At 43.0% G+C, this 18,167-nt stretch overlaps 1 protein-coding gene across 1 annotated transcript in view; it reads left to right on the top strand.

Moving 5' to 3' along the window:
* The window catches only part of LOC311233456 (atypical kinase COQ8B, mitochondrial-like), a gene marked incomplete at its 3' end in the record, with an annotated part of 50,871 nt that overhangs the window by 16,245 nt on the left and 16,459 nt on the right, over window positions 1-18,167 (top strand). Inside the window, exons 4-7 of the mRNA XM_084320423.1 lie at window positions 636-929; window positions 4,763-4,848; window positions 6,405-6,497; window positions 6,785-6,925. Of these exons, the coding sequence (XP_084176549.1) occupies window positions 636-929; window positions 4,763-4,848; window positions 6,405-6,497; window positions 6,785-6,925 (614 nt within the window). The remainder of the gene's footprint in view (window positions 1-635; window positions 930-4,762; window positions 4,849-6,404; window positions 6,498-6,784; window positions 6,926-18,167) is intronic.

Raw genomic sequence — 18,167 nt, 5'->3', positions numbered from 1 at the left:
GTCATGTCATCAGTAAGACTAGATGTGACTCCTCCCCTCTCCTCACCAGTCATGTCATCAGTAAGACTAGATGTGACTCCTCCCCTCTCCTCACCAGTCATGTCATCAGTAAGACTAGATGTGACTCCTCCCCTCTCCTCACCAGTCATGTCATCAGTAAGACTAGATGATACTCCTCCCCTCTCCTCACCACAGTCATGTCATCAGTAAGACTAGATGTGACTCCTCCCCTCTCCTCACCACAGTCATGTCATCAGTAAGACTAGATGTGACTCCTCCCCTCTCTTCACCACAGTCATGTCATCAGTAAGACTAGATGTGACTCCTCCCCTCTCCTCACCAGTCATGTCATCAGTAAGACTAGATGTGACTCCTCCCCTCTCCAGTCATGTCATCAGTAAGACTAGATGTGACTCCTCCCCTCTCCTCACCACAGTCATGTCATCAGTAAGACTAGATGTGACTCCTCCCCTCTCCCCACCAGTCATGTCATCAGTAAGACTAGATGTGACTCCTCCCCTCTCCTCACCAGTCATGTCATCAGTAAGACTAGATGTGACTCCTCCCCTCTCCTCACCAGTCATGTCATCAGTAAGGCAGTGGTTACCTTTTCTTCTCCCCTCTCCTCACCACAGGCGTGCCTCCTGCCCCAGGGGCAGCTCCAGGAGGGGCAGGCTGGCCGGGGCAGAGTGCCCGTTTCCTCCACGTCTTCCCCGGTCGCCGGCTCCACCACCAGCAGACCAGATTCGTCCACGACACGGTGGTGGCCAGGCTCTCACCGGAGGACATCAGGAAGGCCAGGGAGGCCAAGCAGGCCCTGGTCAAACCCGTCAGACAGAAGGTCAGCTGTGGCTCGTGGGATGAAACCGGACACGGGACACCTCCAGGGCTGGGGAAGACATTCCCCCGCGTTGCTTACAGCGCTAGCTGCTTGTAGTTGGACTGTACCAGGGCTGGGGCTGGGGCTGCTCGATTGTGGAAACAATCACCATCATGTTGGTTGATATTGAAATGCCGATTTATTAAACACGATCACTCATTGATTGGAGAACATCATATGTGTTTATTGAACTTTAACACATGTTTGGTCTCTTTGTGGCGCAGCCACGACCGTGTAACAAATCCTGCACACAGTATTCCAGCTTGTTGTGTAAGAGCGACACCTCAAAACAGACGACTGGATTTGTTTTAAGTTAACTTTCTTCTTGCCCAAAGGCTGCCTTTCTGTCATCTTCTACAAGTTACCAAAGTAACTCAACACGAGCTGGAGCTACTGCTTGGGGGATGGGGGGTGGCAGCGCTGTGAAGGAAGGGTGTGCTGAGCTTACAACACTAGACAAAATGAGAGCAACACGACATGCAGGACAATAATCTTTTTTTTATCCCGATTATCTTGTTTTCATGTGAAGATTAAATCATAATTGTAATTGAAACTCTACTAATCGCCAGCCCTGACCAGTGTTTCTGATGGCACATCACTGTGTGACATTAGGCATGGCACTGTGTGACATTAGGCAATAGGCATGGCACTGTGACATTAGGCACATTGCTGTGACATTAGCCGACCGACCCTGTTGATTTGGTGTGACCCAATTTATTTTATGAGTTTAAAAAATATATATTAAAAATATATATATATATTTTTTTTTACAATAAAGTTTCATAAAAATGTTAGTCAAACCTTTAGTATTATGTATATTAAACATGCTGGCAGAGTACATGCATCCATGTTGTTGTGAACATTTTAATTAAATAAAAAAATTCCCTATCCATAGTCGCCGTGGGAAAAAATTAAATAAAAAATTAAATAAAATAAATTCCCTTATGGCCTTAACTGACAACCAACAGGAACCAAACAATTTCTTCTTTTATGCCTCACTGTGTGACATTAGACACATCACTGTGTGACATTAGGCACATCACTGTGTGACATTAGGCATGGCACTGTGACATTAGACACATCACTGTGTGACATTAGGCATGGCACTGTGACATTAGACACATCACTGTGACATTAGGCACATTGCTGTGTGACATTAGGCATGGCACTGTGACATTAGGCATGGCACTGTGACATTAGGCACATCGCTGTGTGACATTAGGCATGGCACTGTGACATTAGGCACATCACTGTGTGACATTAGGCATGGCACTGTGACATTAGGCATGGCACTGTGTGACATTAGGCATGGCACTGTGACATTAGGCATGGCACTGTGACATTAGGCATGGCACTGTGACATTAGGCACATCACTGTGTGACATTAGGCATGGCACTGTGACATTAGGCATGGCACTGTGTGACATTAGGCATGGCACTGTGACATTAGGCATGGCACTGACATTAGGCACATCACTGTGTGACATTAGGCATGGCACTGTGTGACATTAGGCATGGCACTGTGTGACATTAGGCATGGCACTGTGACATTAGGCATGGCACTGTGACATTAGGCATGGCACTGTGACATTAGGCACATCACTGTGACATTAGGCACATCACTGTGTGACATTAGGCATGGCACTGTGACATTAGGCATGGCACTGTGACATTAGGCACATCACTGTGTGACATTAGGCATGGCACTGTGACATTAGGCATGGCACTGTGACATTAGGCATGGCACTGTGACATTAGGCACATCACTGTGTGACATTAGGCATGGCACTGTGACATTAGGCATGGCACTGTGTGACATTAGGCATGGCACTGTGACATTAGGCACATCACTGTGTGACATTAGGCATGGCACTGTGACATTAGGCACATCACTGTGTGACATTAGGCATGGCACTGTGACATTAGGCATGGCACTGTGACATTAGGCACATCACTGTGGTCCGTGACCTCTCCTGCATCCCGCCATCAGGTGGGCTAGCGGGAGTGTGTGGGTGTGGACCACTGAGTGCTGTGTCACATGTGGTCCCGCTTCGGGGGTGCCTTCGGGGGTGCCTGGTTCCCCTTTTTTCTCACTTTGGTTGTAGTTGACTGCCTCCCCCCCTTCGTTAGGACGGGCGGGTGGACGGGACTCCCCTCCTCCCTGGCAGGGGCTTACGGGCCCTCAGGGGGTGCATTTGACGTGGCCACGCGTCCGCTCTGCCCTTTATCTCAGTAGTCAGAGCGAGACGCGATTGGCCAGTATGATAATATAACGTAAGGTTATCCTATAACCCAAGTTATATGAATACTGGCTGAGCGTCTCGCTCTTCAGCGCCCTGAGGTCCCTTGGATGTTTTCCGCGTATGGAATTCGAACTTGGAAGGGTGAGACGTGACCACTTCCTGGCTAATATAGAGGCACGCATGGGAGTGGCGTGGTCACGTGCAAGTGGGAGACGCTCAGCCAGTATTCATATAACTAGGGTTATAGGATAACCTTACGATATGAGGACTGTGTGTATGTGTAACTAGGAGGGATATGATGACTCTGTGTATGTGTAACTAGGAGGTATTTGAAGACTGTGTGTAACTAGGAGGGATTTGAAGACTGTATGTGTAACTAGGAGGGATATGATGACTCTGTATGTGTAACTAGTAGGTATTTGAAGACTGTATGTGTAACTAGGAGGGATATGATGACTCTGTGTATGTGTAACTAGGAGGTATTTGAAGACTGTATGTGTAACTAGGAGGGATATGAAGACTGTGTATGTGTAACTAGGAGGGATATGAGGACTGTGTATGTGTAACTAGGAGGGCTATGAAGACTGTGTATGTGTAACTAGGAGGGATATGAGGACTGTATGTGTAACTAGGAGGGATATGAGGACTGTGTATGTGTAACTAGGAGGGACATGGTCCTAGTGTGGACCTTTTGGACAGACATCCATCACACTGTGGACAGTGAAAGTCAGTGTATACATTTACATGCACATTAATATTCCAATATCTTTCACGACACTCAAGTATTTTGTGTGTGAATTGCCGTGTGTGAACGTAAAGGCCATATCTCATTTATAATAGCCAGGATGAGCTCATTTGGAAACACCTAATCCTGTCTACTGTTGGGTTTTGTGGTCTTTGTGAGTTTGGTTTCCATGGTAACAGGGCTGGGTAATATAAAATAAATTCATATCACGATAATCTGGATTCTTTCTGATATCAATATATATCACAGTATCTGTTTACATGTGCAAAATCACAAGATATATAATCCAATTGCAGTTCATCGCATTGAACTGCATGATGATGTACAGTGATATAAAACCAAAATGCTTATTTTCAACATCCCCTCAAATAATACATACTTACTCATTTCCGATATCACAACATCATAATTTCATCCCGAAGTCATCCTGACACAATGAATGATAATATAGAATTATCACTCAACCCCACCTGGCAATACTCTCAATACTCCAGGATAATAAATGGTAATTGGTGCATTTATATAACGGCTTTTAATTTATCCAAAGCGCTTTACAATTTTAGTTCCTCACATTTGACCCATTCACTCACACATTCACACACCAACGGCGGAGGCAACCATGCAAGGTGCCAACCTGCTCATCGGGAGCAGTTAGGGGTTAAGTGTCTTACTCAAGGACACTTCGACACGCTGCCCGGGAGGAGCGGGAATCGAACCGGGAACCTTCAGATTACCAGACGACTGCTCTACCTCCTGAGCAACTGTCGCCCCAATAATGTATCCTGGTCAACATGTGTATAAACGCATAATCCGGTTTTAAGACTGAATATTAGCCAGGATCCTGAACATTAACAGTCATGTAATATTGTTTTAATGTTGTCTGTTCCCTTCCAGACAACTCGTTCATCAACCCTCAGCTCCAGAAGATCTTTGAGCGGGTCAGACAGAGCGCAGACTTCATGCCCACCTGGCAAATGAATGTAAGTGATCAGTCTCAACGTTTTTTCATGTCAACGGTTTTCCTTGGGGTGTTCAGACAGTTAGTAAACGAAATAATGAATTACTTGAGAATAAGTAACTGTTTGTTGTTTGGGACCAGGTTTCATGGGTAAGTCTGCCAAGTTATGTATAGATTTCATGATGATATTCATTAGGAGTTCAAGGTTTGATGTTACAGATGGAGCCATTAGTTTTCCTAACCATTTTGCCACGACGAGCGCATGGTGGTCTCACGTCATTTGAATTCATTAGGAAACCAGGCTGCTGTTCTGTTTTAATGCCGCCAGGAGGCGCAAAGTCTGTTGACTTCCTCATCACTACAGGCGAGCCACTGTCAACATTGGGACGGCGCGAGAGTGAGAGAGACTTGTTTATTGTATATAATATGGCCACCAGACATATTCTCTCCGTGAAATTGCATTTCTCCGTCGCGCAAAAAGCTGTTTTCTTTTACTTTTAAAAATTGTCACTTCCGCCTCAGTACTCAGCTACTGTATGAATGAAAATACGTTGCTAAGCTAGCGAACATATTTGCATTCCTTATTCATTTCAGTAACGTTATGTTTTCAAAGAATTAAGGACATGTCAACAACAGGGTGGATCTGGAATGCAACTATGTCTGGATTATGCATTGAAACTCGAAAGACGGTAAATAAACAAACTAATAAAACGTTCAAAACTATGTTCCAACTTGTGTATTGTTTTCATAAAAGTCGACTAAGATTGTACTCTTGTATTTTGCACTGTATGTCACAGGTGAGCTTGCTAGCCATTAGATTGTTAACGTGATATTAACGTTAGATCTATCCGACCAATCAATCAATGTCAGACTATAAAATGGAGTACAATAGGCTCTGAACAGGCTATCAGTGATATTGTGACCCACTCTTCATTATGCTCCCCTGCATTCAAGAGCTAAAGATAAGTCTGAGATACTCTCAAAAAGACTGCAGGTGAATAAAGTAGAAGCACTTCTTAGTAGTGTAAATGAATAGAATAGAAAACTTTATTGCCATTTCAACACATGGTTGATTGGGATTTGTCTTGGTGCCAGCACATACAATATAAAAACACAAGAATACATGCAATACAATCCCCACAATAAAAGTTGTACACAAACGGAAGAAAAAAAATGCTACAGTACCTAAAATAAATAGCTCAGTGTTCCAGTTTAAAGTGCATATTGCCTTAAAGTGCCTGTCGGCTGGTGCTAGCCCTTGTGGTACAAAGTGCCTGTGCATTTGGACTTGAGTTAAAACGGGATGTCCTGCACCTGAGACTTTGGAGTCTTCTGCCAGAGGGAAGGGGGTTCAAAAGGTAGAAAGCAGGGGTGTGGCTAACCTGGCAATGGTGCAACACGTGGTTTGTTTGAGCTCTCGTCGAGTCTCTGCTTTATTTTAATTTAATAAGCTTTCTACTTCACAAAACTTGGTGAATTTTACTCAGGATACATTGACTAAGCCAGTGGACAATATTTGTGTGGACAGATGGCGATGAATCTGCGTAGATTTAAGTACACTGGACCATCCACTCCTAGGCCCAACACAGCCTCGATGCCGAGTTCCACCACCACACCGGTGACGAAAGCCACTCCTTCAAGAATGCCAGCTACAGACACCGCAGCTTTGAAGTCGGAGATTCTTCGGACAATTCATGGCTTCATCTGTATGTGCTTGATACATGGGATCCTATACAATGATGTTAGGATTGCGTCTCACGGCTCCACGTGCGGCATAACCCCCAGTGGCCACACGGGGTGCTATTGTTAAAGATGTAACACGCTCAGACTGGCTGTAACTCTGGAGTCGCTGCCTGCAGTGTCGGTAATATGTCTTTGAGCACATTTGTCATCACATGTACCAGAATTATGGGGACAATCAATGTTGTGTGTGTGCGTGTGCGTCCATGCGTGTGTAGAAAGTCCTGGAGGAGGAGCTAGGGGCGGGGTGGAGAGAAAAGTTGGCGTCTTTTGAAGACAAACCCTTCGCTGCAGCGTCCATAGGCCAGGTGCATCATGGGGTTTTACATGATGGCAGAGAGATCGCCATGAAGATCCAGGTAAGGGCTTTCTCCCTCTCTCCACCTCTGTCTCTCTCTCTCTCTCACACACACACACTCTGTTTATCTCTTTCTCTCGCTCACTCTGTTTATCTTTCTCTCTCTCACTCTCTTTCTCTCTCTGTTTCTCTTTCTATCTATCTCTGTTTATCTCTGAAATATGAAAATTAATACCACACACTGCCCAAAACACATGGAAATTAATACCACACACTGCTCAAAACACATGAAAATTAATACCACACACTGCCCAAAATACATGGAAATTGGAAAATGAGCGTAGTCCTGCCAGAGGGTGAGATTTTAAGTTGTTTAACTCTTAAGCTGTTGTTGTTTACATATAGAGTAAGTTCAAAACTAAGACCCACCTTTCATTGGGGAAGACGGTTTTGAATGATCTGTATTAGTGCAGGACCCCGGGTTTCCCATGATCTGTATTAGTGCAGTAGTATATTAGTGCAGTAATTAGGGATGTTCGATATTGGCTTTTTTTACCGATATCCGATATACCGATATTGTCCAACTCTTAATTTCCGATACCGATATATGCGGGGTTTTCCCCCCCAAAAACACAACATTATGCATACTTTTCACAATAAATAAAATAAGAATTAATTGTAAATAAAGGTTAGATAAATGTAAAAAAAAATACTTTTTATTATAATTAGTGCAGTAATATTGTATTAGTATAGTAGTATATTAGTGCAGTAGTATATTAGTGCAGTAGTGTATTAGTGCAGTAGTATAGTATTGTATTAGTGCAGTAGTGTAGTATTGTATTAGTGCAGTAGTATAGTATTGTATTGGTGCAGTAGTATAGTATTGTATTAGTGCAGTATTGTATTAGTGCAGTAGTATAGTATTGTATTAGTGCAGTAGTATAATATTGTATTAGTGCAGTAGTGTAGTATTGTATTAGTGCAGTAGTATAGTATTGTATTAGTGCAGTAGTGTAGTATTGTATTAGTGCAGTAGTATAGTATTGTATTGGTGCAGTAGTATAGTATTGTATTAGTGCAGTAGTATAGTATTGTATTAGTGCAGTATTGTATTAGTGCAGTAGTATAGTATTGTATTAGTGCAGTAGTATAATATTGTATTAGTGCAGTAGTATAGTATTGTATTAGTGCAGTAGTATAATATTGTATTAGTGCAGTAGTGTATTAGTGCAGTAGTATAATATTGTATTAGTGCAGTAGTATAGTATTGTATTAGTGCAGTAATATAGTATTGTATTAGTGTATTAGTGCAGTAGTGTAGTAGTGTATTAGTGCAGTAGTATATTAGTGTATTAGTATAGTATTGTATTAGTGCAGTAGTATAATATTGTATTAGTGCAGTAGTGTATTAGTGCAGTAGTATAATATTGTATTAGTGCAGTAGTATAGTATTGTATTAGTGTATTAGTGCAGTAGTATAATATTGTATTAGTGCAGTAGTATAGTATTGTATTAGTGCAGTAATATAGTATTGTATTAGTGTATTAGTGCAGTAGTGTAGTTGTAACTGAGGGGTACAATTCCCTGACTGTATTGATAAGTATGGTATCATTAAACCACTACCGCTTTATGTACTTTAATTACTGGCCATACAGTACATGATATATAAATATGATGAACACTTCCCACAATGAATCGGTTCCACACAAAGTAATAATTAAGTATTTATTGCAGCAAAAGGTACATAATATACTTCTCTATCTTACTTTGGATGCGCTTATAAGGCAAAGGAATGTGCGTAGGCAAATCAATAATGAATGTCCATTCTCTGGTTACGCAGGAGGTAATTATACAACCTGAATCTTAGGGAATTATATCTATGGTACACTAGTAATATATAGCGGGAGATACTGGAAGGGTCCCCCCGGTTGTAAGCCAGCAGGGGTAGAGGATCTGTCGGTAGTAGAGAGTCTGGTCAACGATGACTAAGGAGACTCCAAGTACAGGAGACGGTGCAATAGTCTCTTGATCCACAGACGAATACAGCTGTTCTCCGTAGACTGTAGCTCCACAGTGAAGAAAGCTAGCCGGCCTCAGGCTCTCTGAGGCGCAGACTCGACTTGGCTCCTCACAGGGTAAATCCCACACGTGTAGGCGTCGGCGATTCTCCGCTCCATAAATCACAGGACCAAAACAAATATAATCCAGCCGCAAAGGGCTATGTAGTCGTCGGGTAGATTAATCCAGTGTACATGTCCACACGGTTCTCGTCTAGGTCTCCTCGGGTGAAAGCGCCATGAAAGCAGCCCAGCCTGGATAAGCACTCTAGCTGGTACGAGGAAGCGTTGGTGATGCTGGTCACTGTAGAACTTTAGCCGCACGATACACTATACACAAATAGACTATTACTGACTTAATAGAAATATGTCGCACTCGACGGTATAGCGCCAAACTCTGACAATTCAGTTATTAATTCGCACGCGGTCTCAATGCTCTATTTGGGGCCAAACAGGCCATACTTCACCGCACGTTGTATCGTGGGTGAGGCTTCAACTTATTGGGTAACTCTACTTCTGTATTCACCTGCGCCATATTTATATGCACGGCGAACAATCTAGTGCCAACCTCATTTCTGTCTCGTATCCCTGGGCAAGGCCGGGCATGTACAGACATGTCTTGTCGGTGGCCTTGAACCTGACTCTGGAGGCATGGCTCTGGTGCCTGTGGACCGCTGTCCAATAGGAGAATGAAATATTATGGTCTAGGCTAAAGGGATATTCCGTGTATATGTACAAGGAATATACAAGGGATATCAAACGATATACAAATACTATGCAATATATATCAATCAATAAATATATATATTCGGTTTAATCTGATCCTTTGTAACAGCCGCCTCCTAATTAGTCCCACCTAATTAGCTAAGCAGAGACAGATTAACCGCACTGTCCACTACTCAATGTCTGTTGTGAGGGGTCGGGCAGTTCACAAAGTCATGGGGTCATGGTCGTCATCGATAGTATCGGGGAGCCTTGGCAGTTCTATTAGCCTCGCCACGGGTCGGGTGTAGATCCGTCCTTGGACGAGCACTTCGGCTGCTCGGACCTTTCCGTCGGCACCGGTGATCACTTTGCTTACGCGGCCAGCCGGCCACATAGCTCGGGGTAGTGACTGGTCGATAATCATGACGACTGTTCCTTCTGTCAAATTGTCTCTCTCTTTCACCCATTTCTGGCGGGTCTGTAGAGACGGTAGATAGTGGAGTAGGAAGCTGTTCCAAAACTTGTCAGCCAATACTTGACTGTACCTCCACATTCTTCGGCCGTTCGCTTCTTCAGGCCTGTACATTGTCTGTGGTAGCGCGGGGTCCAGCCGGCGTGTAGCTTTATGCCAAGCAAGCAGTGCAAAAATTTACCGTAGTGGCATGCAGTAATGCGCCTTTCATTTTCCGCCGCCCAGCGCCCAGGTCGCGCGGAAATAGGCTGTCTATTGCCATTCTCTTTGACAAACTCTAACCTTAACCAGCTCCTTAACAACGCCTAAACTTAACCGTTCTAACCTTAACCAACTCCGAAACAATGCCTAACCTTAACCTTAACCTTAACCATGCCTAACCTTAACCATAGAAATTATATTGCCATTCTCTTTGACAAACTCTAACCTTAACCAGCTCCTTAACAGCGCCTAAACTTAACCGTTCTAACCTTAACCAACTCCGAAACAATGCCTAACCTTAACCTTAACCTTAACCGAAAGAATACACGTTAAAAAAAAATCACGTTAAAAAATATTTTCGATGGGATTCGAACTCGCCAGCAAACAAGCCATAGGATCCACAGCCATGTGTCCTTGCCAATTGAGCTATTGCTAGATACTGAATAAGGGGCGGTGACTTATATATATTGAGCTCCGCTCGTGTCGGATCTCATGCGCATGCGCGGGCACCTCCATTCTCTGACCCGTCGTCAAGGACGGCGTAAGTGTCCATGACCTTGTCTTGGTAACTCAGTGTTACGCGGACCACCTTTAAGAGCACCCGGGCGCCCCCGCTGCTGGCGGGGTCAATGTACATAACACTTGCCTTTGTGCTGCTTGAGGGTGCAGGCTTTCTTCTGTTACTGTCGTGTAGGACATCTAGGTGGGCTCCGTCACACCGACTACACCTCTTCTTTAAGCGGCAATCGGCTGCCATGTGACTGCGCGCATATTGGTAACAGCGTCGGTTGGACTTTATCCATTGACTCACCTCGTCGGCGGTCATCTTCTTGAACGTGTCACATTGTGACAACCAGTGTTCCTTTTCGCAGTACGGGCACACCATCTTCCACTTCTCTTTCATCGAGGGGGTACTGTGGTTCTTGCTGCTCGGTACTGATTCTGATTGGTGCATGACGGTCACCAATCTTCGGCCATCGTTTGCTCTCCTAGGTCCCTCTCTGGAGCTTGGTGTGCTCCGCATGAACGTATCCAACCGTAGGCTGTTGACTTCTCTCGCCAGGAAGTCGGCTAGGTCTAGGAGGGATGGCTCGGGACCGTTAGGATCACGGTGGTCTCTTTGCCGCCTGAAGCGCTCTTGTCGGGCGGGCGGAAGCTTCTCTAAAATCCTCTCGACATTAGAGTTTGCGTACAGTTCGTGCATACCCTTTTCTCTTTGCGCCCCCAGCATCCCTACCAGGGATTGTACCTTGATAGACAGGTCATCTAGTGAGCGATTGTCTGTGGCTGGGGGTAGGCGGTCAATATGCCTTATCTCTTGTATTACGTAGTCCCATATGCGTCCATATCTTTGGTCGAGTGCTGCTAGAGCCGCTGTGTATGGGGTAGTAGAGGTGGCATAGGCCAGCGCTATATTGTGCGCTCGGGGCACCTTGAGGTGCTTCAGTAGGATAGCATACTTGTACGGTTCATCAGCTGCATCGGACATCATTGTCTCTAAGCACATTCGTAGCTCCGTGTACTGTGCTCTGTTCTCGTGGGTGAAGTCCGGAAACGTCAATGTGCCAATGTATGATGCCATGGATGGCTGGCACATCGGTGAGCGTTGGAAGAGAGGCCTCCTAGGCGAGTCTCCTCTTACGCCTCTTGGTGGGCTGGTACCTGCTGGGTACCATGGCCCGCGTATCCAGGTGCTGTTCCTCGGGGCTGGTCGTGCGTCAAGCTCACCCGTGAATTGAGTCGGGGGTCTGTAGCGCAGAGCCGCGGGGGTAGAGCCTGGGCTGTACTGGACCTCCTGGTCCTGTGGAGTACTGTGCTGCTGTCGGTCTTGACTCTCCTCCTCTCCCTCTTCTTCTTCCTCTGGCAGGTCCTCTAGATCCTGTAGTCGTCTATTTAGCCTCTCCGCGGTGTAGACCGTTTCTTCCTTGTAGCTGGGTCTCACTTGGACCGGTCGGGGAAGGAGTTCGGAGGGGGGTATAGGCTCTCTCTGGTGGTCGGGCTCAGGGTCGCTTGATCGGGTAGGGGAGGGTGCCCTTGACCCTTGTCTTGACGAGGCCCTGGAACCCCGTGCGGAGGGAGGGGGTGTTGCCCTGGTGATCAGCTGCTCCATTATCTGCGCTTGTAATCGGTCGCGCTCGGCTTCGCGCTTGGTGCGAGCGAGGTCGCGCTCTGCTTCTCTTTGGGCACCGGCAGCGGCGCGCTGGGCTTCGGCGGCGGCGCGCTGGGCTTCGGCCCGGCCCCTTACCATATTCTCTTCCGTCTGAAGGCGTCTAATCTCTAGACGTATACGATCTTCGTCGCTCCGTTGCTGCGCCTGAAGGCGTTCTCTTTCCATGGAAGAATGTTCGCGCTCACTAAGCGTCTGTGCTTGGAGTCGATCGCGCTCTGTTGAGGCTGCTAGGCTGGCGAGGAATGCCTGTGCCAGCATCTTGTCCGCCTCGCTGGGGAAAGACGCTGGTTGAGGTGATCCGCTCCTGGCAGTACTCGTTGGAGATCTGTTCTCCTGTGGCGAGTCCTGGAGATCCATCTCCGGGGTGCTCTCCTCTTCTTGTAGCGGGTAGAGTTCCATCCCTGGAGAGCTGTCTTTATCCTGGAGCTCTCCGGGGACTACTTCTTCTGTCTTGGCGGGGGGTAAAGTCATGTCGGGTCCCTCCTGGTCCCTACCGTGAGCTTGGTCAGTTACGTTAGAACCCACTAGGGCCTCTATTGGCGGGGTAGCCTGGTCGATAGGGTCGGACATAATTTTACTATCTACTTTTTCCGCGTTTACCGTCTGTAGAAAGCTAGGTAGTATATTGGCAACGTAATCCTCTAAGTACTGAGGTGTCTGCCGTCTACGCTGCGGGCGATCTACTTTAGGAGAACCGTTTTGTGGAGTGTTCATCATAGGCCATGTCAATATTAATACCACTATATTAATATTACACTAGTTACCCTCCGGCTCGAAGGACCAATTGTAACTGAGGGGTACAATTCCCTGACTGTATTGATAAGTATGGTATCATTAAACCACTACCGCTTTATGTACTTTAATTACTGGCCATACAGTACATGATATATAAATATGATGAACACTTCCCACAATGAATCGGTTCCACACAAAGTAATAATTAAGTATTTATTGCAGCAAAAGGTACATAATATACTTCTCTATCTTACTTTGGATGCGCTTATAAGGCAAAGGAATGTGCGTAGGCAAATCAATAATGAATGTCCATTCTCTGGTTACGCAGGAGGTAATTATACAACCTGAATCTTAGGGAATTATATCTATGGTACACTAGTAATATATAGCGGGAGATACTGGAAGGGTCCCCCCGGTTGTAAGCCAGCAGGGGTAGAGGATCTGTCGGTAGTAGAGAGTCTGGTCAACGATGACTAAGGAGACTCCAAGTACAGGAGACGGTGCAATAGTCTCTTGATCCACAGACGAATACAGCTGTTCTCTGTAGACTGTAGCTCCACAGTGAAGAAAGCTAGCCGGCCTCAGGCTCTCTGAGGCGCAGACTCGACTTGGCTCCTCACAGGGTAAATCCCACACGTGTAGGCGTCGGCGATTCTCCGCTCCATAAATCACAGGACCAAAACAAATATAATCCAGCCGCAAAGGGCTATGTAGTCGTCGGGTAGATTAATCCAGTGTACATGTCCACACGGTTCTCGTCTAGGTCTCCTCGGGTGAAAGCGCCATGAAAGCAGCCCAGCCTGGATAAGCACTCTAGCTGGTACGAGGAAGCGTTGGTGATGCTGGTCACTGTAGAACTTTAGCCGCACGATACACTATACACAAATAGACTATTACTGACTTAATAGAAATATGTCGCACTCGACGGTATAGCGCCAAACTCTGACAATTCAGTTATTAATTCGCACGCGGTCTCAATGCTCTATTTGGGGCCAAACAGGCCATACTTCACCGCACGTTGTATCGTGGGTGAGGCTTCAACTTATTGGGTAACTCTACTTCTGTATTCACCTGCGCCATATTTATATGCACGGCGAACAATCTAGTGCCAACCTCATTTCTGTCTCGTATCCCTGGGCAAGGCCGGGCATGTACAGACATGTCTTGTCGGTGGCCTTGAACCTGACTCTGGAGGCATGGCTCTGGCGCCTGTGGACCGCTGTCCAATAGGAGAATGAAATATTATGGTCTGGTCTAGGCTAAAGGGATATTCCGTGTATATGTACAAGGAATATACAAGGGATATCAAACGATATACAAATACTATGCAATATATATCAATCAATAAATATATATATTCGGTTTAATCTGATCCTTTGTAACAGTAGTAGTGTATTAGTGCAGTAGTATAATATTGTATTAGTGCAGTAGTGTATTAGTGCAGTAGTATAATATTGTATTAGTGCAGTAGTATAGTATTGTATTAGTGCAGTAATATAGTATTGTATTAGTGTATTAGTGCAGTAGTATAGTATTGTATTAGTGTAGTAGTGTATTAGTGCAGTAATATATTAGTGTATTAGTGCAGTAGTGTATTAGTGCAGTAGTGTATTAGTGCAGTAATATATTAGTGTATTAGTGCAGTAGTATAATATTGTATTAGTGTAGTGGTGTATTAGTGCAGTAGTATAATATTGTATTAGTGCAGTAATATATTAGTGTATTAGTGCAGTAGTATAGTAGTGTATTAGTGTAGTAGTGTAGTAGTGTATTAGTGCAGTAGTATAGTAGTGTATTAGTGCAGTAGTATAGTATTGTATTAGTGCAGTAATATATTAGTGTATTAGTGTAGTAGTGTAGTAGTGTATTAGTGCAGTAGTATAGTAGTGTATTAGTGCAGTAGTATAGTATTGTATTAGTGCAGTAGTATAGTAGTGTATTAGTGCAGTAGTGTAGTATTGTATTAGTGCAGTAGTGTAGTACTGTATTAGTGCAGTAGTATAGTATTGTATTAGTGCAGTAGTATAGTATTGTATTAGTGCAGTAGTATAGTATTGTATTAGTGCAGTAGTGTAGTATTGTATTAGTGCAGTAGTATAGTATTGTATTAGTGCAGTAGTATAGTAGTGTATTAGTGCAGTAGTATAGTATTGTATTAGTGCAGTAGTGTAGTATTGTATTAGTGCAGTAGTATAGTATTGTATTAGTGCAGTAGTATAGTATTGTAGTAGTGTAGTATTGTATTAGTGCAGTAGTGTATTAGTGTATTAGTGCAGTAGTGTATTAGTGCAGTAGTGTAGTATTGTATTAGTGCAGTAGTGTAGTATTGTATTAGTGCAGTAGTGTAGTATTGTATTAGTGCAGTAGTATAGTATTGTATTAGTGTAGTAGTTAGGGGTGGGAATCACCAGTTTCATCATGATACGATACGATATCGATTCTTTGGACAACGATACGATATTTGCCGATATCACAAAGTCTCTCACGATACAATACGATTAGATTAGATTCAGGTGCCTGCAATCGATATGAGATGATATCATACGCCCATTTAACACAATCAGTAACATTTAGATCAACTAAAAAACTGTAACGAAAATATCATTTGACATTTGTATTTTTGAGCTCTTCCAGACATTTAAAGGAAAATCAATCTATTGTTTTTAATACAAATAGACCTCCTGTTCACTGTAAAGTGCCACGTTTTGATATATTGAGCTTTAAACTTTAAGCTCCATTTTTTGGAACTCAAAACTCACAACCTAAAACCCCTCCCTACCTCCCTCTCCCAAACCGTTCCTACAACAATTTGTTGATGTTGCATGATCATGTATAGGCCTACATTTATTATGTATTATATTGTTTATGTTTAAATAACATTTAAACATCAAACTCCTCTGACCTCATCTGGTCTTTCCAAAGACGCGCGCGCACACACACACACACACACACAGAAAGGGAGAATGCTATGCTGTAACGTCTACACACACGGAGCTACTGCTGTTGTTCTTGGGCGGATATGAGACTCGCCACAGGATTTTCAAAATAAGAGTATCGATATGAATCGATCTTATTACATTGCATCGATCCGATTCGATCATTGATAATTACATCGATGTATCGATCTGGATCGATGTATCGTCCCACCCCTAGTAGTAGTGTAGTATTGTATTAGTGCAGTAGTGTAGTATTGTATTAGTGCAGTAGTATAGTATTGTATTAGTGTAGTAGTGTAGTATTGTATTAGTGCAGTAGTGTATTCGTGTATTAGTGCAGTAGTATAGTATTGTATTAGTGTAGTAGTGTAGTATTGTATTAGTGCAGTAGTATAGTATTGTATTAGTGTAGTATTGTATTAGTGCAGTAGTATAGTATTGTATTAGTGTAGTATTGTATTAGTGCAGTAGTATAGTATTGTATTAGTGTAGTAGTATAGTATTGTATTAGTGCAGTAGTATAGTATTGTATTAGTGTAGTAGTGTAGTATTGTATTAGTGCAGTAGTGTATTAGTGCAGTAGTATAGTATTGTATTAGTGTATTAGTGCAGTAGTGTAGTATTGTATTAGTGCAGTAGTGTATTAGTGTATTAGTGCAGTAGTATAGTATTGTATTAGTGCAGTAGTGTAGTATTGTATTAGTGTAGTAGTGTAGTATTGTATTAGTGCAGTAGTATAGTATTGTATTAGTGCAGTAGTGTAGTATTGTATTAGTGCAGTAGTATAGTATTGTATTAGTGTAGTAGTATAGTAGTGTATTAGTGTAGTAGTGTATTAGTGCAGTAGTATAGTATTGTATTAGTGCAGTAATATATTAGTGTATTAGTGTAGTAGTGTATTAGTGCAGTAGTATAGTAGTGTATTAGTGCAGTAGTATAGTATTGTATTAGTGCAGTAGTATAGTAGTGTATTAGTGCAGTAGTGTAGTATTGTATTAGTGCAGTAGTGTAGTACTGTATTAGTGCAGTAGTATAGTATTGTATTAGTGCAGTAGTATAGTATTGTATTAGTGCAGTAGTATAGTATTGTATTAGTGCAGTAGTGTAGTATTGTATTAGTGCAGTAGTATAGTATTGTATTAGTGCAGCAGTATAGTAGTGTATTAGTGCAGTAGTATAGTATTGTATTAGTGCAGTAGTGTAGTATTGTATTAGTGCAGTAGTATAGTATTGTATTAGTGCAGTAGTATAGTATTGTATTAGTGTAGTAGTGTAGTATTGTATTAGTGCAGTAGTGTATTAGTGCAGTAGTGTATTAGTGCAGTAGTATAATATTGTATTAGTGCAGTAGTGTAGTATTGTATTAGTGCAGTAGTGTAGTATTGTATTAGTGCAGTAGTATAGTATTGTATTAGTGTAGTATTGTATTAGTGCAGTAGTGTAGTATTGTATTAGTGCAGTAGTATAGTATTGTATTAGTGTAGTAGTGTAGTATTGTATTAGTGCAGTAGTGTATTCGTGTATTAGTGCAGTAGTATAGTATTGTATTAGTGTAGTAGTGTAGTATTGTATTAGTGCAGTAGTATAGTATTGTATTAGTGTAGTAGTGTAGTATTGTATTAGTGCAGTAGTATAGTATTGTATTAGTGTAGTATTGTATTAGTGCAGTAGTATAGTATTGTATTAGTGTAGTAGTATAGTATTGTATTAGTGCAGTAGTATAGTATTGTATTAGTGTAGTAGTGTAGTATTGTATTAGTGCAGTATTGTATTAGTGCAGTAGTATAGTATTGTATTAGTGTAGTAGTGTAGTATTGTATTAGTGCAGTAGTGTATTAGTGTATTAGTGCAGTAGTATAGTATTGTATTAGTGCAGTAGTGTAGTATTGTATTAGTGCAGTAGTATAGTATTGTATTAGTGTAGTATTGTATTAGTGCAGTAGTATAGTATTGTATTAGTGTAGTAGTGTAGTATTGTATTAGTGTAGTAGTATAGTATTGTATTAGTGCAGTAGTATAGTATTGTA

Source organism: Notolepis coatsorum (genome assembly GCF_963971535.1).
Source record: "Notolepis coatsorum genome assembly, chromosome: 8".
Taxonomy (NCBI): Eukaryota; Metazoa; Chordata; class Actinopteri; order Aulopiformes; family Paralepididae; genus Notolepis; species Notolepis coatsorum.
Note: the sequence above shows the minus strand (reverse complement) of the source record. Positions and strands in the feature narration are given on the sequence as shown.